Here is a 20505-nt window from a genome sequence, read left to right as displayed (position 1 = left end):
CACACCTGCCAAGATCTGCATGCCAAGGGTAAGCTCTTCCCCTTTTCCTAAACATTTCATCTGGAATCAGTTCTCTATGCACCTCTGGATTCCAAGCTCGTGCTATTTAATATAACAATGTGCTGACACCCAATATACCTGTATGCTGGTGATCACCTCTGGCTCCCCTGGGTGCACAGGCAGTGGGGTACTGGCTCCCTAGGAAAGAAAAAGTGAAGCGTGCTCCTGGGATAGGCCCCAAGGAGTACACAAGGCACAGGATGTCCAGTGACACAAACAAGGTCCCAGTCATGATATCCCCGCCTCCCCACATGATTGCCCTTTTATGCACAGTAGTAACAAATAGGGCTTTCCTGGTCGCTCAGATGGCAAAGAATCTGCCTGCAGTGCAGAAGATCAGGGTTTTATCCCTAGGTCAGGAAGATCCCCTGAAGATGGGAATGGCAACCCACTCCAGTATTCTTGCCTGGAGAATTCCGTAGACAGAAGAGTCTGGTGGGCTAAGTCTTTGGGATCACAAAGAGTCGGACAGGACTGAGTGACTAACACACACACAGTAACAAATAAGGCAAGGTGTTGGGTTTGGAGGGCTTATAAAACTCCTCCGGTACCCTTGGTATTTTCTCCCCACGTATCTGCCATGTCTCTAACCCCTAGGCACATGGATAAAGAGCCTTAATACTTCCTTGCTTTATCTCTCATTAATGCTCTTTGACCAAGCCTTCCACTTTCACAAAAGGCATATGTCCCTCCCCCCAACCCGTCCTGACTCTGTTCTTCTTTTCCATATTCTAGTATTCTCCATTCTAGGCCATTGAAAACACAACCTCGGGCATCTTTCAAAAATTCGGGCAGAAGAGCACAGGCTGCACAAGCTGTAAACGCTTTGTAGTCATAGGCAAAGACTGTGGGCAAGCACACTGTTTAAGGGAGACCTGCCGCACCTGAGGGTATGAGGGCCAGACCCGTCAGCCTCAGCTAACTAATCCTTGGTGCCCAAGTTGAATCACGATGGACACCAGGTATGTCCTATGTGTTTGGAAAGGCCGCTTTTGGCCAGCCAAGGTCTTGTCCAGACCCAGCGTCTCACCACAACAGAAGAGAAAAAGAGCCCTTTCTCTGGAAGTTCAGATACTCTCAGTAGACGAAAAAGTCAGAGTGAAAAAAACAAAGATGAAGACCCTAAAGGAGTCCATGATTGAATCCATCTCCACCTCACTAGCGGCCCAGCCGGAGCCCAGTGCCCCAGAAGAAGAGGAAATGGCCTACATATGTGCTATTACAATGGCCTGGGACCTTCTGCATAAGAATGGAAGTGTCACTCCAGCAAGAGTCACGGGTGATCCAGAGTCCAAGACGCAGTCTCCAAGGAGACTGCAAAAGCAACATCGTAGAAGGTGTCAGGAGCCCAGTCGGGGCCTACGGAGGAGTGTGAGGAAAAGGAAAAGCTCCAAATCACCCGTGGTACCTTCAGAGAGGGAGGATGGCCCATATGGAGACAAGCCACAGGTGTGCACACCCATCACCCCGATCCCAAGCGAAATGCAAACAGAGTCATCTCAGAGCTCCGGGGTGCACCCAAACTTCCCATCCCTCTCAGAAGATGACCATGAGAAAGAGGGCAAGGAAAAGGGGGACGCCTCAAAAGTTATGTCCTTGCCCTGTACAGTGGAGGAGGTGGGTGTAGATGTTAGAGGTGGATGTGTGCTTCCGTCATTTACACCGGGTTTCATCCTCACTGTGCCCAAGGCTCTGGAAGAGGGGGCGCACAACACCTGCCCAAAGTCCCTGGCTGTGTCCCCTGAACGTGCTACCTCCTCGGTGAATGTTGACCCTGGAGAGGGCACGTGCAACTCAGGCTCGGAAGGTGCAGCAGCATCCTCCAGTGCCCCTAACCTGAGCCTGTGTAATTCATTCCGCCTAGCAAACAGTAAAAGGAAGCTGCAGGCCCCAGGGTGTGAGGAAGAGTGGCAAGAATCTCAGCCCTCAGCTGGCTCAAAGGCTATTAAGCCCACCAATGCCATCAAGGAGGGCGGGGGCAAGGAAGCAGGACAGCTGAGGAGCGTGGCGTTCCCAGAGGAGCTGTGTCCCATTGAGAGAGGAATGCTGGTCTGGTTTAAGTTTCAGAATCACCCATTTTGGCCAGCCGTGGTCACGAGTGTCAGCCCAACCGAGCAGACCGCAAGGGTGCTTTTGATTGAGGCCAACATGCACTGTGAGAAGAGCGGCATTCAAGTTCCTCTTCGAAGGTTGAAGCATCTGGATTATAATGGCAAAGAAAAGCTAATGAAGAGAGCCAGCAAAGTATACGGGGAAAGTGTGAACTGGTGTTTCTCACTGATTTCCAGCTACAGAGAGGGGCTTGTTCGCGGGTCTTTTGTGGGCTCTTTCCTGGACTATTATGCTGCTGACCTCAGTTACCCCATGAGGAAAGCCATCCAAGAAGGTGATCTGCAGATGGATTTCCCCAAGGTGAATTATTCCGACCTGGAAGATTCTGAGGAGGAGACCCCTGTGGCTGCAAAGAGGCACTGCAAGAGAATCCTCCCTGACCGGATGAGGGCTGCTCGGGACCGAGCCAACCAGAAGCTGGTGGACTTCATCGTGAAAACAAAGGGGGCCGACCCGCATCTTCTGGACATCGTCAAAGGCAGGAAAGAATCCAAGTGGCTTGAATCATTTCTGAATTCAGAGAGGTACGTGATCTGCGTTGAAACATACCTGGAGGATGACAATCAGCTAGATGCAGTGGTAAGACATTTACGAGAAATCTACAGACACATAGACAAGAGAGCGCTGGCTCTGACCAGAGATGACCCAGTGAGCTTCCTTCTGGAAGTTCTTCTGCCAGAAGCAATCATTTGTTCAATTGCTACAGTGGATGGATTGGACTACAAGGAGGCAGAAGCAAAGTACCGGCAAGGGCCACCTGTGCATTACCGGGAAAAAGAACTATTTGATAAGAAAATCTTGAAGAAAATAAGAAAGAGATCAGCCGAGAGGAACAAGGCTAAACCCTACCCCTGTGCCCAACAGGGCATCGGGCAGACTTCTCAGTCACACCATTAGCAACAATCCCCGTCTGTATGAACTGCATGAGCCTCCCACTCCACACGGCATGTAAACACCTTCTGGAAATCCGAGGCCTCAGGAACACACTTGAATTCACTCTGGATCCATCTCCAGCACCTGTGAGTGGCATGGTCATCGTCAGTTTCTTCTTCCCCAAACCCTCACACCACTAACTTGTTAAAATATTGTAAACAGCTGTACTTCCCTCTACTTGCCCAGATGTGCAGTTTTCCAGATATTTTTTACGACATGGCTTTTGACTCTACATCATATTTTAAAGGGGGACATGCATTCCTTTATTACATGAAAAAGCCCTGTGTTGGATACAAAGCAGCAATCGTGTTTAAGATCTAAGGCATGTTTCTTACAGAAAAGCCACATGGGTTTGCCATTCCTCCTGTGGCACATCGGTATCCACAATGAATTGGATTCCTCCTTAAGATAAGCCCTGACTTTTCCCTGCCATGCTTATCCATTTGGGAAAATAAAAAGCCCTAAGAGATGAAACCAGTGTCAGAGATGTTTCCTGTGTACTACCACTACCTTCCAATGGTTCTTGGAAAAGCAGTCTGAAATCCAAACCAAGTTAACAGGTGATCTGCATGTGGTCCACGTGAGGCTGAATGAAACCTCGGCGTGCAGTAACTGTTCTGTCAACCCCTGCAAAAATGTTCACCCTTGGCTCCCCTGAGATTCCATTTGTGGGAGGTGCTCTTCTCCAACAGCTGAATGGTTTCCCCAAATAGACAGACTCCTGGCTGTCTTCCTATATGACAGTGACTGGATCCCCTACATGCCATCATCTGTCCCCTTGTGGAAGATGACTACAGCCATCGTAGACTCAGGTTGACTTGTCTAGACCTGGAGTCCAGGCTGACTGCTTGGAACCCATCCAGTTGGCATACATTGTAGCAAAGCAGGCGCTTTGCCCTCATCGACCCACGTCCTCCCAAAAATTGCAGTCATTTGTCCCAAACCTAGCAAGCTTGATCCTTTGACTTATTCATCAACTAGCTCCGACAGGTTCCAGCAGTGTAAGTGCAGACGAGTAAGTCATTCCAGGCTGCCTGAGCAGTAGGTGGACCAGGAGGGTCTGGGAAATGGGTTACAGAAAAGTCTCCATTCAGCTAAACATGGCTGCTGTCAGAATACAGCGAAAGGCAGTTTAACAGGTAAATTCTGAAGCTCATGGATTGTTATCCTACCTTGAAACAAGATTTCATTATTACTTTTTTTTTTTTTGGAGAGGAAGAAAAGCCAGTTTACTTTGTAAAACCCAATAGGAAAATAAACATTAAAGATTTAACGTGAACCTGAGTGTGTTCTTGTTCTTAGAATCAACTGTCACTGCCCCAGGTTCAACTCAGTTCAGGTCAGTCGCTCAATCGTATCTGACTCTTTGCAACCCCATAGACTGCAGTTCACCGGGTTTCCCTATCCATCACCAACTCCCGGAGCTTGCTCAAACTCATGTCTCATTGAGTCGGTGATGTCATCCAACCATCCCATCCTCTGTCGTCCCCTTCTCCTCCTGCCTTCAATCTTTCCCAGCATCAGGGTCTTTTCCAATGAATCAGGAAAAAAATTGTAGCCCCAGGTTATGGGGATAAAATTACGTGCCCATGTGATTTTTTTTTTTATTTGCAAAGGGGAGCTGTTTTGATTCACAATAAAACCATTGTGTCTTTCACCTCAAACTTCTGCTTCATCACATTTCAGATGGAACATATTTGGACATTTATTGTACATAAATAATACTCCTCCTCCTCTAGGAGGAGTTCAGCCTCCTCCTGGCCCACATCACTTGCATCCGTTAGCAGCAATGAGTCTATTATCCAATGACTCTTTCACCTATGTTTCTCCTTAGCACAAACAAATACATATTTACTTACTCATTCTCAGCCCAGGTCATTTAATTCAGTGCTAAACCACATACAATCCACACCCCGGGTCCTACACACCCGGTTACCAATGACTTGTGGTTAGCTGCTATTGACCATATCACTTGTGTGTGCTTAGTCACACAGTCATGTCCTACTCTTTGCGATCCCATGGACTCAAGCCCACCTTTGTCCATGGGGATTCTCCAAGCAAGAATACTGGAGTGGGTTACCATGCCCTCCTCCAGGGCATCTTCCCAACCCAGGGATGGAACCCAGGTCTCCCAAATTGCACACGGATTTTTTACTGTCTGAGCCACCTGGGAATTTTTAAGTCCAAGGAATTTGAATATGATGACACACTAAAATTATATTTGGAAGCTTGGAGTCTTCGTCAATTCCAAAGCTACCTGGAGGTTTCAAAAGCCATCTTTCAAGACCTTAACCTTGCACATGCCCCTCCATGACCTTGGTATGGCAGGTTCGCTGGAAATTGCTGCCAGCATTGACCTGCCAGAGTTTCAAACGTATTCCTCAGTATCACTCTGCCACTGAGACTCAAATGCAGCTTTCAGGGTCCCACCCTTGCGAGTCTGATTTGGGGATCTGGGCTGAAACACTGGCACCTGCATTCTCATATGCCACATGAAGATCTGGATGCTGGAGGTGACGGCTGCCCTGTTTCATCTCAGATCAGCCCTGGGATCAGTGTGTAGACTCCAAGGTGCACAGAGCTCACTGAGCCTCCAACTTCCAGGCTCACACTGCTCAGAGTCTCCAGACTAGCCTTTCTGACTGAGTGGTGACTGACAGCCCTTCCCATCATGCCCCCAAGCCTCCCAGCTCCTGGCCCCGCCCCCATGCACAAAATGAGGCGAGCACAGGCACCCCGAGACTGAGGCAAGATGGAGATGGGGTGGAAGCAGAGCAGGGCCTTCCGTAGCTCTTCTGAGAAAACCATAAGGCTTCTTCCCACAAGAATGCTGCAAGAGCGCTCCCTCTAGGAGGTGATGTTGGGCACACGTGGAAGGACAATCACAGCAATGAGGGAAAGGAGCGAGAGAAGCATACCCACCAGGATATGGGAGGGATTGTTTCCCTGTAATCTCACATCCTAGCTCTAGCCCAAGAGCACATCTCATGATCTCCATTCTGCTGATGAGGAACCAAAAAGGGAAGGGAATGGTGTTTATTGGGGTGAGACGGGTAATCACAAAACAAGTCAACTGAGCAAGAGAACTTGTTTGAGTGAGCCCAGTTCCATATCGAGGGCACTCACATGGAGAAGGGTGGGCAAGAGTGGGTGTCCCTTCCCCTCTGCTGAGGGCTGTGTGAGACCCCGCCTGAATGTTATACACACACTGTCCTATCCAAGCCTGCCTGCACACCTGTCAGGGAGATATCCTTACTGTGGCCACCTCAGAGTTGCAGGAAATGGGATTCCAAAAGGTGGAGAGTATTGCTGGGGGTGACAAAGCTGATAAGTGTTGGGACTGGGCTTAGAATGCAGTCACATCAAACCCTGTACACTTAAACCAATGCTGGGCTGCTGTGTTTCTAGAAGTTTCTCCCCTGTCAGAACCACTTGGAGAGCTTGTTAAAGTTCAGAGTGCTGGGCTCCACTCCAGAAGTATTGAAGAGGAAACTTTAAAACTTACACCCAGCTAGACATAACTAAATACTCCTTCTGCTCCTGTAACTCAGCTTGCTCTTTGCAACTCAGCTTGCTCCTTGCAAAGTCATGTAAGTTACGACTGTTTGGGAAAATGGAAACTTAAAACAATGCCAGGAGCTGCCTGCTTAACCATGTTTGTTTGCGTAAAAGTCAGGCACCCCCCTCCCCCACCGTGTCCTAACAGCTGTTCCCACTTGCACGAAACCCCTGCTTTAAACTAGCCTAGTAACAGTCAGCACTGCCACTATAGTCTGATGTCATGCACTGTCTATGAAACCTTTGTAATGTTTTTGTTCAGTGCTCAGAGCTGTAAGTGTTAACTCCTCTGGACCCATCGGTGTAATAAACGTTAGTTCTCCAACTCTCTTGAGTGTGGTGCTTGGTTTCTCGACCATCAGACTTCTTCAACAGTATGGGGCCTGAGGATTTGCATTTCTGAAACTTTCCAAGGATGCTGATGTTTTGCTTCCTAGCCCTCTACCACCTCTCACAGCGCCCCCTCAGCACTGGAGCAGCAGTGCTCTCAATACTGGAGACCTAGTCCTGCCTCCATGCTTTCAGACACTCCCTTCGCCCCATCTAGAATGTTTCCTTCCAGGGTCACCTTAGAAAAATTCTCCAGGTCCACCCATAGAAGACTGCTTTCTCTGATCTGTTCTCTATCTGCAACAGTCCACTCCACTCCCACGTTCTGTTGCTACTCCTTGTAACAATGACCTCATGGTTTTGTGTGTTATACGTAAGTTTGTCTTTATCTGTCCCCCATGCTGAGTTCTTAATTTTCCAAGGGAATGGCCTTGTCCTGTTTATCTTTTTATGCCCAGCTGCAAGTAGAAGCTTACAGAAATGCTTGTTCACAAACCCATGCCTCCACACTGCTAACTTTCAGGTCCCTCCATAGCCCTGGCCTAACCATTGTTTCATTCTGATCTTTTGCCGTTCCTTTGACTCCCCAGTGCTGCTCCAGATTGCTTTCCACCCAGTAACAGCATCAGATAGGACAGGGGGAATGACTGCATCCACAAATGTAAAGTATGATTAATTATAACAATGACCAGCTTCAGTGTAATTAATAAATACGTTTTCAGGACCCAAGAAGTACGAAGTAACACTGGAGTTCTCAAAGCAGAGTCCAGGGAACCCTGGGAGTCCTTGAGACCCTTTCAGCTGGAATCTACAGGATCAAATCTCTCTTCATCATGCTGCTAAGATGTTTTTGCTTTTTGCACTTTTTCCCAAGGGTAAGGTGGAATTTTCCAGAGGCAACCAAAGTGTGATATTGTGGCAGGCTAAAGTCAGAAACAGACATGATTTCCCAGCTCTCTCACATTAAGCCATACATCAAAGAGGGTTACAAAAATGTAAAGCAATGCCATTCTTTCCACTAACTTTCATCTGTTTTGTATAGATTTTTTTCATAGAATATGTTATTCATGTTAACATGCAGTGGTTTTATTACTGTCATCTTTAAATGAATAAATAATATTTTTAATTTCTTATTTTCAATTTTAATACAGTAAATATTGATATTTATAACCCACATAAACAATAACTCTTTGAGGTTCTCGATAAATTTTAGGAATGCAAAGGGGTCCTGAGAACAAAAAGTTTAAAGACTGATTTAATTTGATGCTCCACAATGGAATGGAGTAAAACATTTCTCAATGTATCTTAGGTTATTGGGGTGGCAGTCTTCACTCTTTTAACAATGATTTTATGTTTTTTTCCTCTTAATGATAGGACAGGTACCACAGAATTCAAATTTAGGCAGGCAAGCACAGAAGATTTTTGTAATCCATGCAAAACATCAGAGGTTTGCACTGTTTCTATGATGTAACTTTTAAATTTTTCTTTTTTTTCTTTTTATGTGGGAAAGGTATACATTAATAAATAAAATATGTGTGTGTGTGTCAGTCCCTCAGACATGTCCAACTCTTTGCAACCCCATGGACTGTAGCCCACCAGGCTCCTCTGTCTATGGGATTTCCCAGGCAAGAATACTGGAGTGAGTTGCCATTGCCTCCTCCAGGGGATCTTCCCCACCCAGAGGTCAAACCCAGATCTCCCGTATTGGCAAGCTGGTTCTTTACCACTGAGCCACCAAGGATGATACCAACATATCCTTCAGGGGAGCTCAAGTCAACCTAGCACAATAGACAATGGCACATGTTAGAGAAATTATACAGAAAAGAAGTATGACTTAAAATCATGAAGCTCAAATCAAAGAAGCTAATTCTGTATTTCAGTCTATGATAAAGAGCTGAGGAGGTTATCAGCCCAAAATCTTAACTTCCTTTATTGTATTGTTGCTCTTTGTCACCATGTACTTGGAAATATGACTTAAGAAACTGGGTCTTCTGCTCTTAAGTTTCTTGCTGGACCTCACAGAGGCCAGGAGTGCCCGCTGGGCTGGGGGAGCCAGTTCACATTCTTTAAGTCAGTCCATTCTTGCTTAGATGATGCAGCTGGGGAACATGATCTGGACCTACAAGTTTTCGAACCAATCCTAATACTGTTGTGCCAAAACTCTTGGATAGGAGGAGGGATACAGAGGGAAAGAAAGAAGAAAAGTGGAGTCTTCTGAAATTCTAAGCCCTTCTAACCTTGGGACGTCGAGGCCATTTAATGATGCAGCTTGCAGTGATGACAAGCGTTGCTAAGAATGAAATGAGTTTGGTCAGTGAACTTAAGGAAGGAGATCTTGTAAAGAAAGACAAACAAGGGCAAAACCACTGCCAAATTGTTGTGGTGAGTTGAGCCAGGAAAACTGTTGGAAGTTGACCAAAGAGAGCCCAAAGACTGAGGACGGCTGAGCCCAGCATCCACCACTGCAAGCGGCTTCACTGATAAGAAAGCCACACCCATGGGCCAGAGCTGCACTTTCTTCATCCAGCCTCATGTTCCCTATAGGTACATAGAACTTTCACTGTGGCTCAGCTGGTAAAGAATCCGCCTACAAGGGGGGAAGCCTGGGTTCGATTCTTGTGTTGGGAAGATCCCCTAGAGAAGGGAACAGCTACCCACTCCACTATTCTGGCCTGAAGAATTCCATGGACTGTATAGCCCATGGTGTCCCAAAGAGTCAGACACAGCTGAGTGACTTTCACTTTCATCCCATAGATACACATTTAGAAGCTTAAAATAGTGCCCTTTTATTATGCACAGCTGTCCAGACCTGGCCTAGCTTCCAAGGCTGCACGGAGAGTGTCGACTGGCTGGGGTCTTCCAAATTGCTTTGTTGCCAGTCTTGACATGTAATCTCAGCAGTTCCCTTGCAAACAGTGCAGTTAGCTGCCTCCCTCTTGGTGCAGATCACCTTATGCATTTTTCACGGAACACACCTCCATAGCAGATATCAAAAGAGCTGTCTTCCAATTAAGTAAGACTTCATTGCCAGTCCCTATTTGCCTCTCCAGCCTCTTTTGGTGTGCCAGGAACTCCCAGCACACGTGCAGCAGGGCACACATGGATCTCCTCTCTGACAGACTGGCAACATTTTCTCCCCTGGTGTCCCACCCTTTAACCCTGGCTGGGCCTTGAAGACCAAGCTCAGAACACTTCTTGTCCAGAGAGTCCCCGTGGATTTTCCCCAGACTGAGTCCCATGTCATCAAAGCTGATCTTCCTCAGGCCTACACACACACTCCATGGCAAGCACCCTCAGGCCCAAATGCTCTGTGCTGTTCGAACATAGGACACCAATGCCTGAGAGTCCTAAGGAGGTGCCCAGCCCTTAGTGTTCAACAAGGGCAGTTGTGTCCCTGCCACAACCATGTATATCAGAATGCCTTTCCTCCAGCACTGACCCTTTCTCTCTGTGTGCCCAGATGGTAGCACTGGTGTTGGCCCTGCCAAACAGAGCAGGTACCCCAAGCTGTGAGTAAACAGGCCAGCAACAAACAGCCCCCATCTTTTAGAAGGAATGCACTGAATATGAAGCCCCTTGCTGGTAAACAAGGAAAGAAAAGTACCCCCATTGTGTGTGGCTCAGTTGTTTCCCCACCTGCTCCCAGGCATGCTCCTTCCAGGATCTCCCAGGATCCACTTGGGCCACTCTACCTGTCAGCCATCAATCACCCTCTGGTCCCTCTAAATCAACGGATTGGCCTGGCATGGTTTGCAGAGAGACAACCAAGTTAGGGGGAGGGAGAGAAATGCACACCTCCCACCCCTCTCAGGGACCCTTTCCCACATGGCCAGGCTAATTCCTCATCGATTCCCAGAGCAACTCCCTCTGGGAGGAGTCAGGACTCAACCCTGGGCCAACTCCTTGTCAATCAGACAGCAGGGGTACAGAAACACAAATGGATACACACATGTTCCAGCTTGTGTCCACCACGGCAGGGGTCTGGTGAGAGAATGGAGTGACTGGACAATCCTGCCCTTCCTCCAGTGCCATCTCAACTCCAGGGCAACTCTCCATCTGAGAACATGCCTGCCGAATTGCCCAGAACATTTGCACAATGGTCCTCAGAGTGGGGTGGTGGATGGCAAAAGCAGGAGGGCTGAACAAGACCAGGCAACAGGGGACTTCTGGGAGTTTGCTCCAGCTGCTACTGTCATATGGTAACATGCAATGATTAGGTGAGAAAGCGGTCCAGAGTGACCTCACTGTGCTCTTGTCTTTGTTAGTAGAGGGAACTCAGGGTGCTGCATGCGGCCTTTCCCCTGTGACCTCGAGTACTGGCCCTGAGTGGTGCCCCCAAACCCTGCACAGATGTGACGAGAGGATGCGCACAAGGAAGGGCTCTTTGGCACATGTGAAGGGTGAGTAGGGAGAAGCGGTGACCACCAATGCAGCTCACAACCGCTTCTGTGTACACCGCTGCATGCTGACTCAGGAGCTGTGGTGGCCTCCAGCATAAAGAAATCACCTGTTTTTAAATCTCATTCCATGCATGTCACTCTTTTGAAGTGGACACCTCAGTGGCATTTAGCACATTCCCAGTGTTGTGTAGCCTCCCCTCTGTCCAGCTACAGGATATTCTCCTCCCCTCAAACAAGACCTCATCAGCATTAGGCAATTCCCCTACAATTCCTGCCAGGCCCTGCCAACCACTACTCTTTCATGCTCTGTAGATTTATTTGTTCTGAACATTTCACATTAATGGAATCAAACAATATGCTGCATATTTCACCTGGCGTCTTTCATAATGTTTTCAAGGTTCATCCATTTTGTAGCATGTATTGGTACTTTTTAAATTCTTTCTGGTTGAATAAAATTCTGTTGTGTGGATAAACTATATTTTATTTATCCTTTCAGCAGTTACTGAATATTTGGACTGTTTACAGGTTTCATCTCTTGTGCATAATGTTGCTATGAATGCCTTTCTGCAAGTCTTTGTGTCAACATATATTTTCATATATATGTCATATATATATGTGTGTTGACATATATATTTGTGTCAATATATATTTTTGTAAGTACCCTTGCGTAAGTACCTAGGAGTGGAATTGCTGGGTCCTACTAAACTCTATGTTTAACTTTTTGAAGAGCTACCAGACTGTTTTCCAAAATGGCTGACCATTTTATGCTCCTACCAGACGTGTATGAAGGGTCCAACTTCATTGCATACTCAACAGTACATTTATTTTTCATCTTTTTTATTCTGGACATCCTGGAGGGCTATCTCACTGTGGTTTTAATTTTTGTCTCCCTAAAAACAAAGGATGTTGAGCCACTTTAATCTTTAATCCATTCAGTCAGACACAACATAGCAACTGAACAGCAACATTTAATGTAATTCCTGATAGCACAGGATTATGTCTGCCTTTCTTTTATGTCTTACTTAAAGTTGCTCAATCGTGTCCAAATCGTTGCGACCACATAGACTGTACAGTCCTTGGGATTCTCCAGGCCAAAATACTGGAGTGGATAGCCTTTCTCTTCTCCAGGGGATCTTCCCAACCCAGGGGTTGAACCCAGGTCTCCCGCATTGCAGGCAGATTCTTTACCAGCTGAGATACAAGGGAAGCCGTTCTCTACATCTTATGTCATTTTTATTCCACTGTTCCTTCATTATGCCTTCTTTTGTGTTAAATATATCATTTCTATTGTACTATATTAAACTTTCTCATTTTTTGGTTTGGTTTTTTGTAAATCTTTTATTTATTTTAATTGGAGGCTAATTACTTTACAATATTGTAGTGGTTTTTGCCATACATTGACATGAATCAGCCATGAGTGTTCACGTGTTCCACCCTGATCCCCCCTCCCACCTCCCTCCCCATCCCATCCCTCTGGGTCATCCAAGTGCACCAGCCCTGAGCACTCTGTCTCATGCATCAAACCTGGACTGGCGATCTATTTCACATATGGTAATATACCTGTTTCAATGTTATTCTATCAAATCATCCCACCCTCTGCTTCTCCCGCAGAGTCCAAAAGTCTGTTCCTTACATCTGTGTCTCTTTTGCTGTCTCGCATATAGGGTCATTGTTACCATCTTTCTAAATTCCATCTATATGTGTTATTATCCTGTATTGGTATTATACTTTCTGACTTATTTCATTCTGTATAATAGGCTCCAGTTTCATCCACCTCATTGGAACTGATTCAAATGCATTCTTTTTAATAGCTGAATAATATTCAATTGTGTATATGTACTACAGCTTTCTTATCCATTTGTCTGCCAATGGACATCTAGGTTGCTTCCATGTCCTAGCTATTGTGAACATGCTGTGATGAACATTGGGGTACACGTGTCTCTTTCAATTCTGGTTTCTTCGGAGTGTATGCCCAGCAGTGGGATTTCTGGGTTATATGGCACTTCTATTTCCAATTTTTTAAGGAATCTTCACCCTGTTCTCCATAGTGGTTGTACTAGTTTGCATTCCCACCAACAGTGTAAGAGTGTTCCCTTTTCTCCACACCTCTCCAGCATTTACTGTTTGTAGACTTTTGGATAGTTCTATGAAGACCTACAAGACCTTCCAGAACTAACACCCAAAAAAGATGTCCTTTTCATTATAAGGGACTGGAATACAAAAGTAGGAAGTCAAGAAACACCTGGAGTAACAGGAAAATTTGGCCTTGGAATATGGAATGAAGCAGGGCAAAGACTAATAGAGTTTTGCCAACAGAATGCACTGGTCGTGGCAAACACCCTCTTCCAAAAACACAAGAGAAGACTCTACACATGGACATCACCAGATGGTCAACACCAAAATCAGATTGATTATATTCATTGCAACCAAAGATGGAGAAGCTCTATACAGTCAGCAAAAATAAGACCAGGAGTTGACTGTGGCTCAGATCATGAACTCCTTATTGCCAAATTCAGACTTAAATTGAAGAAAGTAGGGAAAACCACTAGACCATTCAGGTATGACCTAAATCAAATCCCTTATGATTCTACAGTGGAAGTGACAAATAGACTTAAGGGACTAGATCTGATAGATAGAGTGCCTGATGAACTATGAATGGAGGTTCGTGACACTGTACAGGAGACAGGGATCAAGATCATCCCCATGGAAAAGAAATGAAAAAGGCAAAATGGTTGTCTGGAGAGGCCTTACAAAGAGCTCTGAAAAGAAGAGAAGTGAAAAGCAAAGGAGAAAAGGAAAGATTTACCCATTTGAGTGCAGAGTTCCAAAGAATAGCAAGAAGAGATAAGAAAGCCTTCCTCAGCGATCAATGCAAATAAATAGAGGAAAACAACAGAATGAGAAAGACTAGAGATCTCTTCAAGAAAATTAGAGATACTAGGGGAACATTTCATGCAAAGGTGGGCTCGAGAAAGGACAGAAATGGTATGGACCTAACAGAAGCAGAAGATATTAAGAAGAGGTGGCAAGAATACACAGAAGAACAGTACAAAAAGGATCCTCACGACCAAGATAATCAGGATGGTGTGATCACTCACCTAGAACCAGACATCCTGGAATGTGAAGTCAAGTGGGCCTTAGAAAGCATCACAATGAACAAAGCTAGTGGAGGTGATGGAATTCCAGTTGAGCTATTTCAAGTCCTGAAAGATGATGCTGTGAAAGTGCTGCACTCAATATGCCAGCAAATTTGGAAAACTCAGCAGTGGCCACAGGACTGGGAAAGGTCAGTTTTCATTCCAATCCCAAAGAAATACAATGTCAAAGAATGCTCAAACTACTGCATAATTGCACTCATCTCATACACTAGTGAAGTAATGCTCCAAATTCTCCAAGCCAGGCTTCAGCAATATGTGAACTGTGAACTCCCTGACATTCAAGCTGGTTTTAGAAAAGGCAGAGGAACCAGAGATCAAATTGCCAACATCTGCTGGACCATTGAAAAAGCAAGAGAGTTCCAGAAAAAACATCTATTTCTGCTTTATTGACTATGCCAAAGCCTTTGACTGTGTGGGTCACAATAAACTGTGGAAAATTCTGAAAGAGATGGGAATACCAGACCACCTGACCTGCCTCTTGAGAAACCTATATGCAACTGTTAGAACTGTACATGGAACAACAGACTGGTTCCAAATCGGGAAAGGAGTGTGTCAAGGCTGTATATTGTCACCCTGCTTATTTAACTCATATGCAGAGTACATCATGAGAAACCCTGGGCTGGATGAAGCACAAGCTGGAATCAAGATTTCTGTGAGAAATATCAATAATCTCAGATATGCAAATGTCACCACCCTTGTGGCAGAAAGTGAAGAGGAACTAAAAAGCCTCTTGATGAAAGTGAAAGAGGAGAGTGAAAAAGTTAGCTTAAAGCTCAACATTCAGAAAACTAAGATCATGGCATCCGGTCCCATCACTTCATGGGAAACAGATGGGGAAACAATGGAAACAGTGTCAGACTTTATTTTTCTGGGCTCCAAAATCACTGCAGATGGTGATTGCAGCCGTGAAATTAAAAGACGCTTATTCCTTGGAAGGAGGGTTATGACCAACCTAGATAGCATATTCAAAAGCAGAGACACTATTTTGCCAACAAAGGTCCATCTAGTCAAGGCTATGGTTTTTCTTTTTTTCTTTCTCTCTCTCTTTTTAATTTATGTATTCTTTTATTTTACTTTACAATACTGTATTGGTTTTGCCATACATTGACATGAATTCGCCACAGGTGTACATGAGTTCCCAATCCTGAACCCCACCCCCTTACCTCTCTCCCCATATCATCTCTCTGGGTTATCCCAGTGCACCAGCCCAAGGCATCCTGTATCCTGTATTGAACCTAGACTGGCGATACGTTTCTTACATGATAGTATAAATGTTTCAATGCCATTCTCCCAAATCATCCCACCCTCTCCCTCTCCCACAGAGTCCAAAAGTCTCTTCTATACATCTGTGTCTCTTTTGCTGTCTCGCATACAGGGTTATCATTACCATCTTTCTAAATTCTATATATATGTGTTAGTATACTGTATTGGTGTTTTTCTTTCTGGCTTACTTCACTCTGTATAATCGGCTCCAGTTTCATCCAACTCATTAGAACGGATTCAAATGTATTCTTTTTAATGGCTGCGTAATACCCCATTGTGTATATGTACCACAGCTTTCTTATCCATTCATCTGCTGATGGATATCTAGGTTGCTTCCATGTCCTGGCTATTATAAACAGTGCTGTGATGAACATTGGGGTACATGTGTCTCTTTCAATTCTGGTTTCCTCGGTGTGTATGCCAAGCAGTGGGATTGCTGGGTCATAAGGCAGTTCTATTTCCAGTTTTTTAAGGAATCTCCACACTGTTCTCCATAGTGGCTGTACTAGTTTGCATTCCCACCAACAGTGTAAGAGGGTTCCCTTTTCTCCACACCCTCTCCAGCATTTCTTGCTTGTAAACTTTTGGATCGTAGCCATTCTGACTGGCGTGAAATGGTATCTCATTGTGGTCTTGATTTGCATTTCTCTGATAATGAGTGATGTTGAGCATCTTTTCGTGTGTTTGTTAGCCATCTGTATGTCTTCTTTGGAGAAATGTCTATTTAGTTCTTTGGCCCATTTTTTGATTGGGCCATTTATTTTTCTGGAACTGAGCTGCAGGAGTTGCTTGTATATTTTTGAGATTAGTTGTTTGTCAGTTGCTTCATTTGCTATTATTTTCTCCCATTCTGAAGGCTGTCTTTTCACTTTGCTTATAGTTTCCTTTGTTGTGCAGAAGCTTTTAATTTTAGTTAGATCCCATTTGTTTATTTTTGCTTTTATTTCTAATATCCTGGGAGGTGGATCATAGAGGATCCTGCTGTGATTTATGTCGGAGAGTGTTTTGCCTATGTTCTCCTCTAGGAGTTTTATAGTCTCTGGTCTTACATTTAGATCTTTAATCCATTTTGAGTTTATTTTTCTGTATGGTGTTAGAAAGTGTTCTAGTTTCATTCTTTTACAAGTGGTTGACCAGATTTCCCAGCACCACTTGTTAAAGAGATTTTCTTTTCTCCATTGTATATTCTTGCCTCGTTGGTTAAAGATAACGTGTCCATAGGTGTGTGGGTTTATCTCTGGGCTTTCTATTTTGTTCCACTGATCTATATTTCTGTCTTTGTGCCAGTACCATACTGTCTTGATGACTGTGGCTTTGTAGTAGAGCCTGAAGTCAGGCAGGTTGATTCTTCCAGTTCCATTCTTCTTTTTCAAGATTGCTTTGGCTATTCGAGGGTTTTTGTATTTCCATACAAATTGTGAAATTATTTGTTCTAGCTCTGTGAAAAATACCACTGGTAGCTTGATAGGGATTGCATTGAATCTATAGATGCTATAGGTAGTATACTCATTCTCACTATATTAATTCTTCCGATCCATGAACATGGTATATTTCTCCACCTATTAGTGTCCTCTGATTTCTTTCACCAGTGTTTTATAGTTTCCTATATATAAGTATGTAGTTTCTTTAGGTAGATATATTCCTAAGTATTTTATTCTTTTCGTTGCAATGGTGAATGGAGTTGTTTCCTTAACTTCTTTTTCTACTTTCTCATTATTAGTGTATAGGAATGCAAGCGATTTCTGGATGTTGATTTTATATCCTGAAACTTTACTATATTCATTGATTAGTTCTAGTAGTTTTCTGGTGGAGTCTTTAGGCTTTTCTATGTAGAGGATCATGTCATCTGCAAGCAGTGAGAGTTTTACTTCTTCTTTTCCAATTTTGATTCCTTTTATTTCTTTTTCTGCTCTGATTGCTGTGGCCAAAACTTCCAGAACTATGTTGAATAGTAGCGGTGAAAGTGAGCACCCTTGTCTTGTTCCTGACTTTAGGTGAAATGCTTTTGATTTTTCTCCATTGAGGATAATGTTTGCTGTGGGGTTGTCATATATAGCTTTTATTATGTTGAGGTATGTTCCTTCTATTCCTGCTTTCTGGAGAGTTTTTATCATAAATGGCTGTTGAATTTTGTCAAAGGCTTTCTCTGCATCTATTGAGATAATCATATGGCTTTTATTTTTTAATTTGTTAATGTAGTGTGATACATTGATTAATTTGTGGATGTTGAAGAATCCTTGCATCCCTGGGATAAAGCCCACTTGGTCATGGTGTATGATCTTTTTAATGTGTTTTGAATTCTGATTGCTAGAATTTTGTTAAGGATTTTTGCATCTACGTTCATCAGTGATATTGGCCTGTAATTTTCTTTTGTGTGTGTGTTTGTGACATCTTTGTCAGGTTTTGGTATTAGGGTGATGGTGGCCTCATAGAATGAGTTTGGAAGTTTACCTTCCTCTTCAATTTTCCGGAAGAGTTTGAGTACGATAGGTGTTAGCTCTTCTCTAAATTTTTGGTAGAATTCAGCTGTGAAGCCGTCTGGACCTGGGCTTTTGTTTGCTGGAAGATTTCTGATTACAGTTTCAATTTCCGTGCTAGTGATGGGTCTGTTAAGATTTTCTATTTCTTCCTGGTTCAGTTTTGCAAATTGTATTTGTCTAAGAATTTGTCCATTTCTTCCACGTTGTCCATTTTATTGGCATATAGTTGCTGATAGTAGTTTCTTAGGATCCTTTGTATTTCTGTGTTGTCTGTTGTGATCTCTCCATTTTCATTTCTAATTTTATTGATTTGATTTTTCTCCCTTTGTTTCTTGATGAGTCTGGCTAATGGTTTGTCAATTTTATTTATCCTCTCAAAGAACCAGCTTTTGGCTTTGTTGATTTTTGCTATGGTCACTTTTGTTTCTTTTGCATTTATTTCTGCCCTAATTTTTAGGATTTCTTTCCTTCTGCTAACCCTGGGGTTCTCCATTTCTTCCTTTTCTATTGCTTTAGGTGTAGAGTTAGGTTATTTATTTGACTTTTTTCTTGTTTCTTGAGGTATGCCTGTATTGCTATGAATTTTCCCCTTAGCACTGCTTTTATAGTATCCCACAGGTTTTGGGTTGTTGTGTTTTCATTTTTATTTGTTTCTATGCATATTTTGATTTCTTTTTTGATTTCTCCTGTGATTTGTTGGTTATTCAGAAGTGTGTTGCTCAGCCTCCATATGTTGGAGCTTTTAATAGTTTTTCTCCTGTAATTGACATCTAATCTTAATGCATTATGGTCAGAAAAGATGCTTGGAATGATTTCAGTTTTTTTGAATTTATCAAGGCTATATTTATGGCCCAGGATATGATCTATCCTGGAGTAGGTTCCGTGAGCACTTGAGAAAAAAGTGAAATTCATTGTTTTGGGGTGAAATGTCTTATAGATATCAATTAGGTCTAACTGGTCTATTGTATCATTTAAAGTTTGTGTTTCTTTGTTAATTTTCTGTTTAGTTGATCTGTCCATAGGTGTGAGTGGGGTATTAAAGTCTCCCACTGTTACTGTGTTATTGTTAATTTCCCCTTTCATACTTGTTAGCATTTGTCTTACATATTCCGGTGCTCCTATGTTGGGTGCATATATATTTATAATTGTTATATCTTCTTCTTGGATTGATCCTTTGATCATTATGTAGTGGCCTTCTTTGTCTCTTTTCACAGCCTTTGTTTTAAAGTCTATTTTATCTGATATGAGTATTGCTACTCCTGCTTTCTTTTGGTCTCTATTTGCAGGGAATGTCTTTTTCCAGCCCTTCACTTTCAGTCTATATGTGTCCCTTGTTTTGAGGTGGGTCTCTTGTAGACAACATATAGGGGTCTTGTTTTTGTACCCATTCAGCCAGTCTTTATCTTTTGGTAGGGCCATTCAACCCATTTACGTTTAAGGGAATTATTGATAAGTATGATCCCATTGCCATTTACTTTATTGTTTGGGGTTCGGGTTTATACACCATTTTTGTGTTTCCTGTCTAGAGAATATTCTTTAGCATTTGTTGGAGAGCTGGTTTGGTGGTGCTGAATTCTCTTAGCTTTTGCTTGTCTGTAAAGCTTTTGATTTCTCCTTCATATTTGAATGAGATCCTTGCTGGGTACAGTAATCTGGGCTGTAGGTCATTTTCTTTCATCACTTTAAGTATGTCTTGCCATTTCCTCCTGACCTGAAGAGTTTCTATTGAAAGATGAGCTGTTATCCTTATGGGAATCCCCTTGTGTGTTATTTGTTGTTTTTCCCTTGCTGCTTTTAATATTTGTTCTTTGTGTTTGGCCTTTGTTAATTTGATTACTATGTGTTTTGGGGTGTTTCGCCTTGGGTTTATCCTGTTTGGGACTCTCTAGGTTTCTTGGGCTTGGGTGGCTATTTCCTTCCCCATTTTAGGGAAGTTTTCAACTATTATCTCCTCAAGTATTTTCTCATGGTCTTTCTTTCTGTCTTCTTCTTCTGGGACTCCTATAATTCGAATGTTGGAGCATTTCATATTGTCCTGGAGGTCTCTGAGATTGTCCTCATTTCTTTTAATTCTTTCTTTTTCTTTTTTCCTCTCTGATTCATTTGTTTCTACCATTCTATCTTCTATTTCACTAATCCTATCTTCTGCCTCCAATATTCTACTATTTGTTGCCTCCAGAGTGTTTCTGATCTCATTTACTGCATTATTCA

The 20505-nt window shown here is 43.5% G+C and overlaps 1 protein-coding gene across 1 annotated transcript; it reads left to right on the top strand.

The window, feature by feature from the left end:
• The first annotated feature begins 1173 nt into the window (after positions 1-1173).
• LOC138431245 (PWWP domain-containing DNA repair factor 4-like) lies at positions 1174-3069 on the top strand. Its single transcript, XM_070291203.1, has one exon. The coding sequence runs from the start codon at positions 1174-1176 to the stop codon at positions 3067-3069; it is 1896 nt and encodes a 631-aa protein (XP_070147304.1).
• Positions 3070-20505: the final 17436 nt, after the last annotated feature.

Source organism: Ovis canadensis, chromosome X (genome assembly GCF_042477335.2).
Source record: "Ovis canadensis isolate MfBH-ARS-UI-01 breed Bighorn chromosome X, ARS-UI_OviCan_v2, whole genome shotgun sequence".
NCBI lineage: Eukaryota > Metazoa > Chordata > Mammalia > Artiodactyla > Bovidae > Ovis > Ovis canadensis.
Note: the sequence above shows the minus strand (reverse complement) of the source record. Positions and strands in the feature narration are given on the sequence as shown.

Excerpts from the sequence above, each read along its gene's own strand:
- LOC138431245 (XM_070291203.1), top strand. The coding sequence starts at position 1,174 with ATGAAGACCCTAAAGGAGTCCATGATTGAATCCATCTCCACCTCACTA.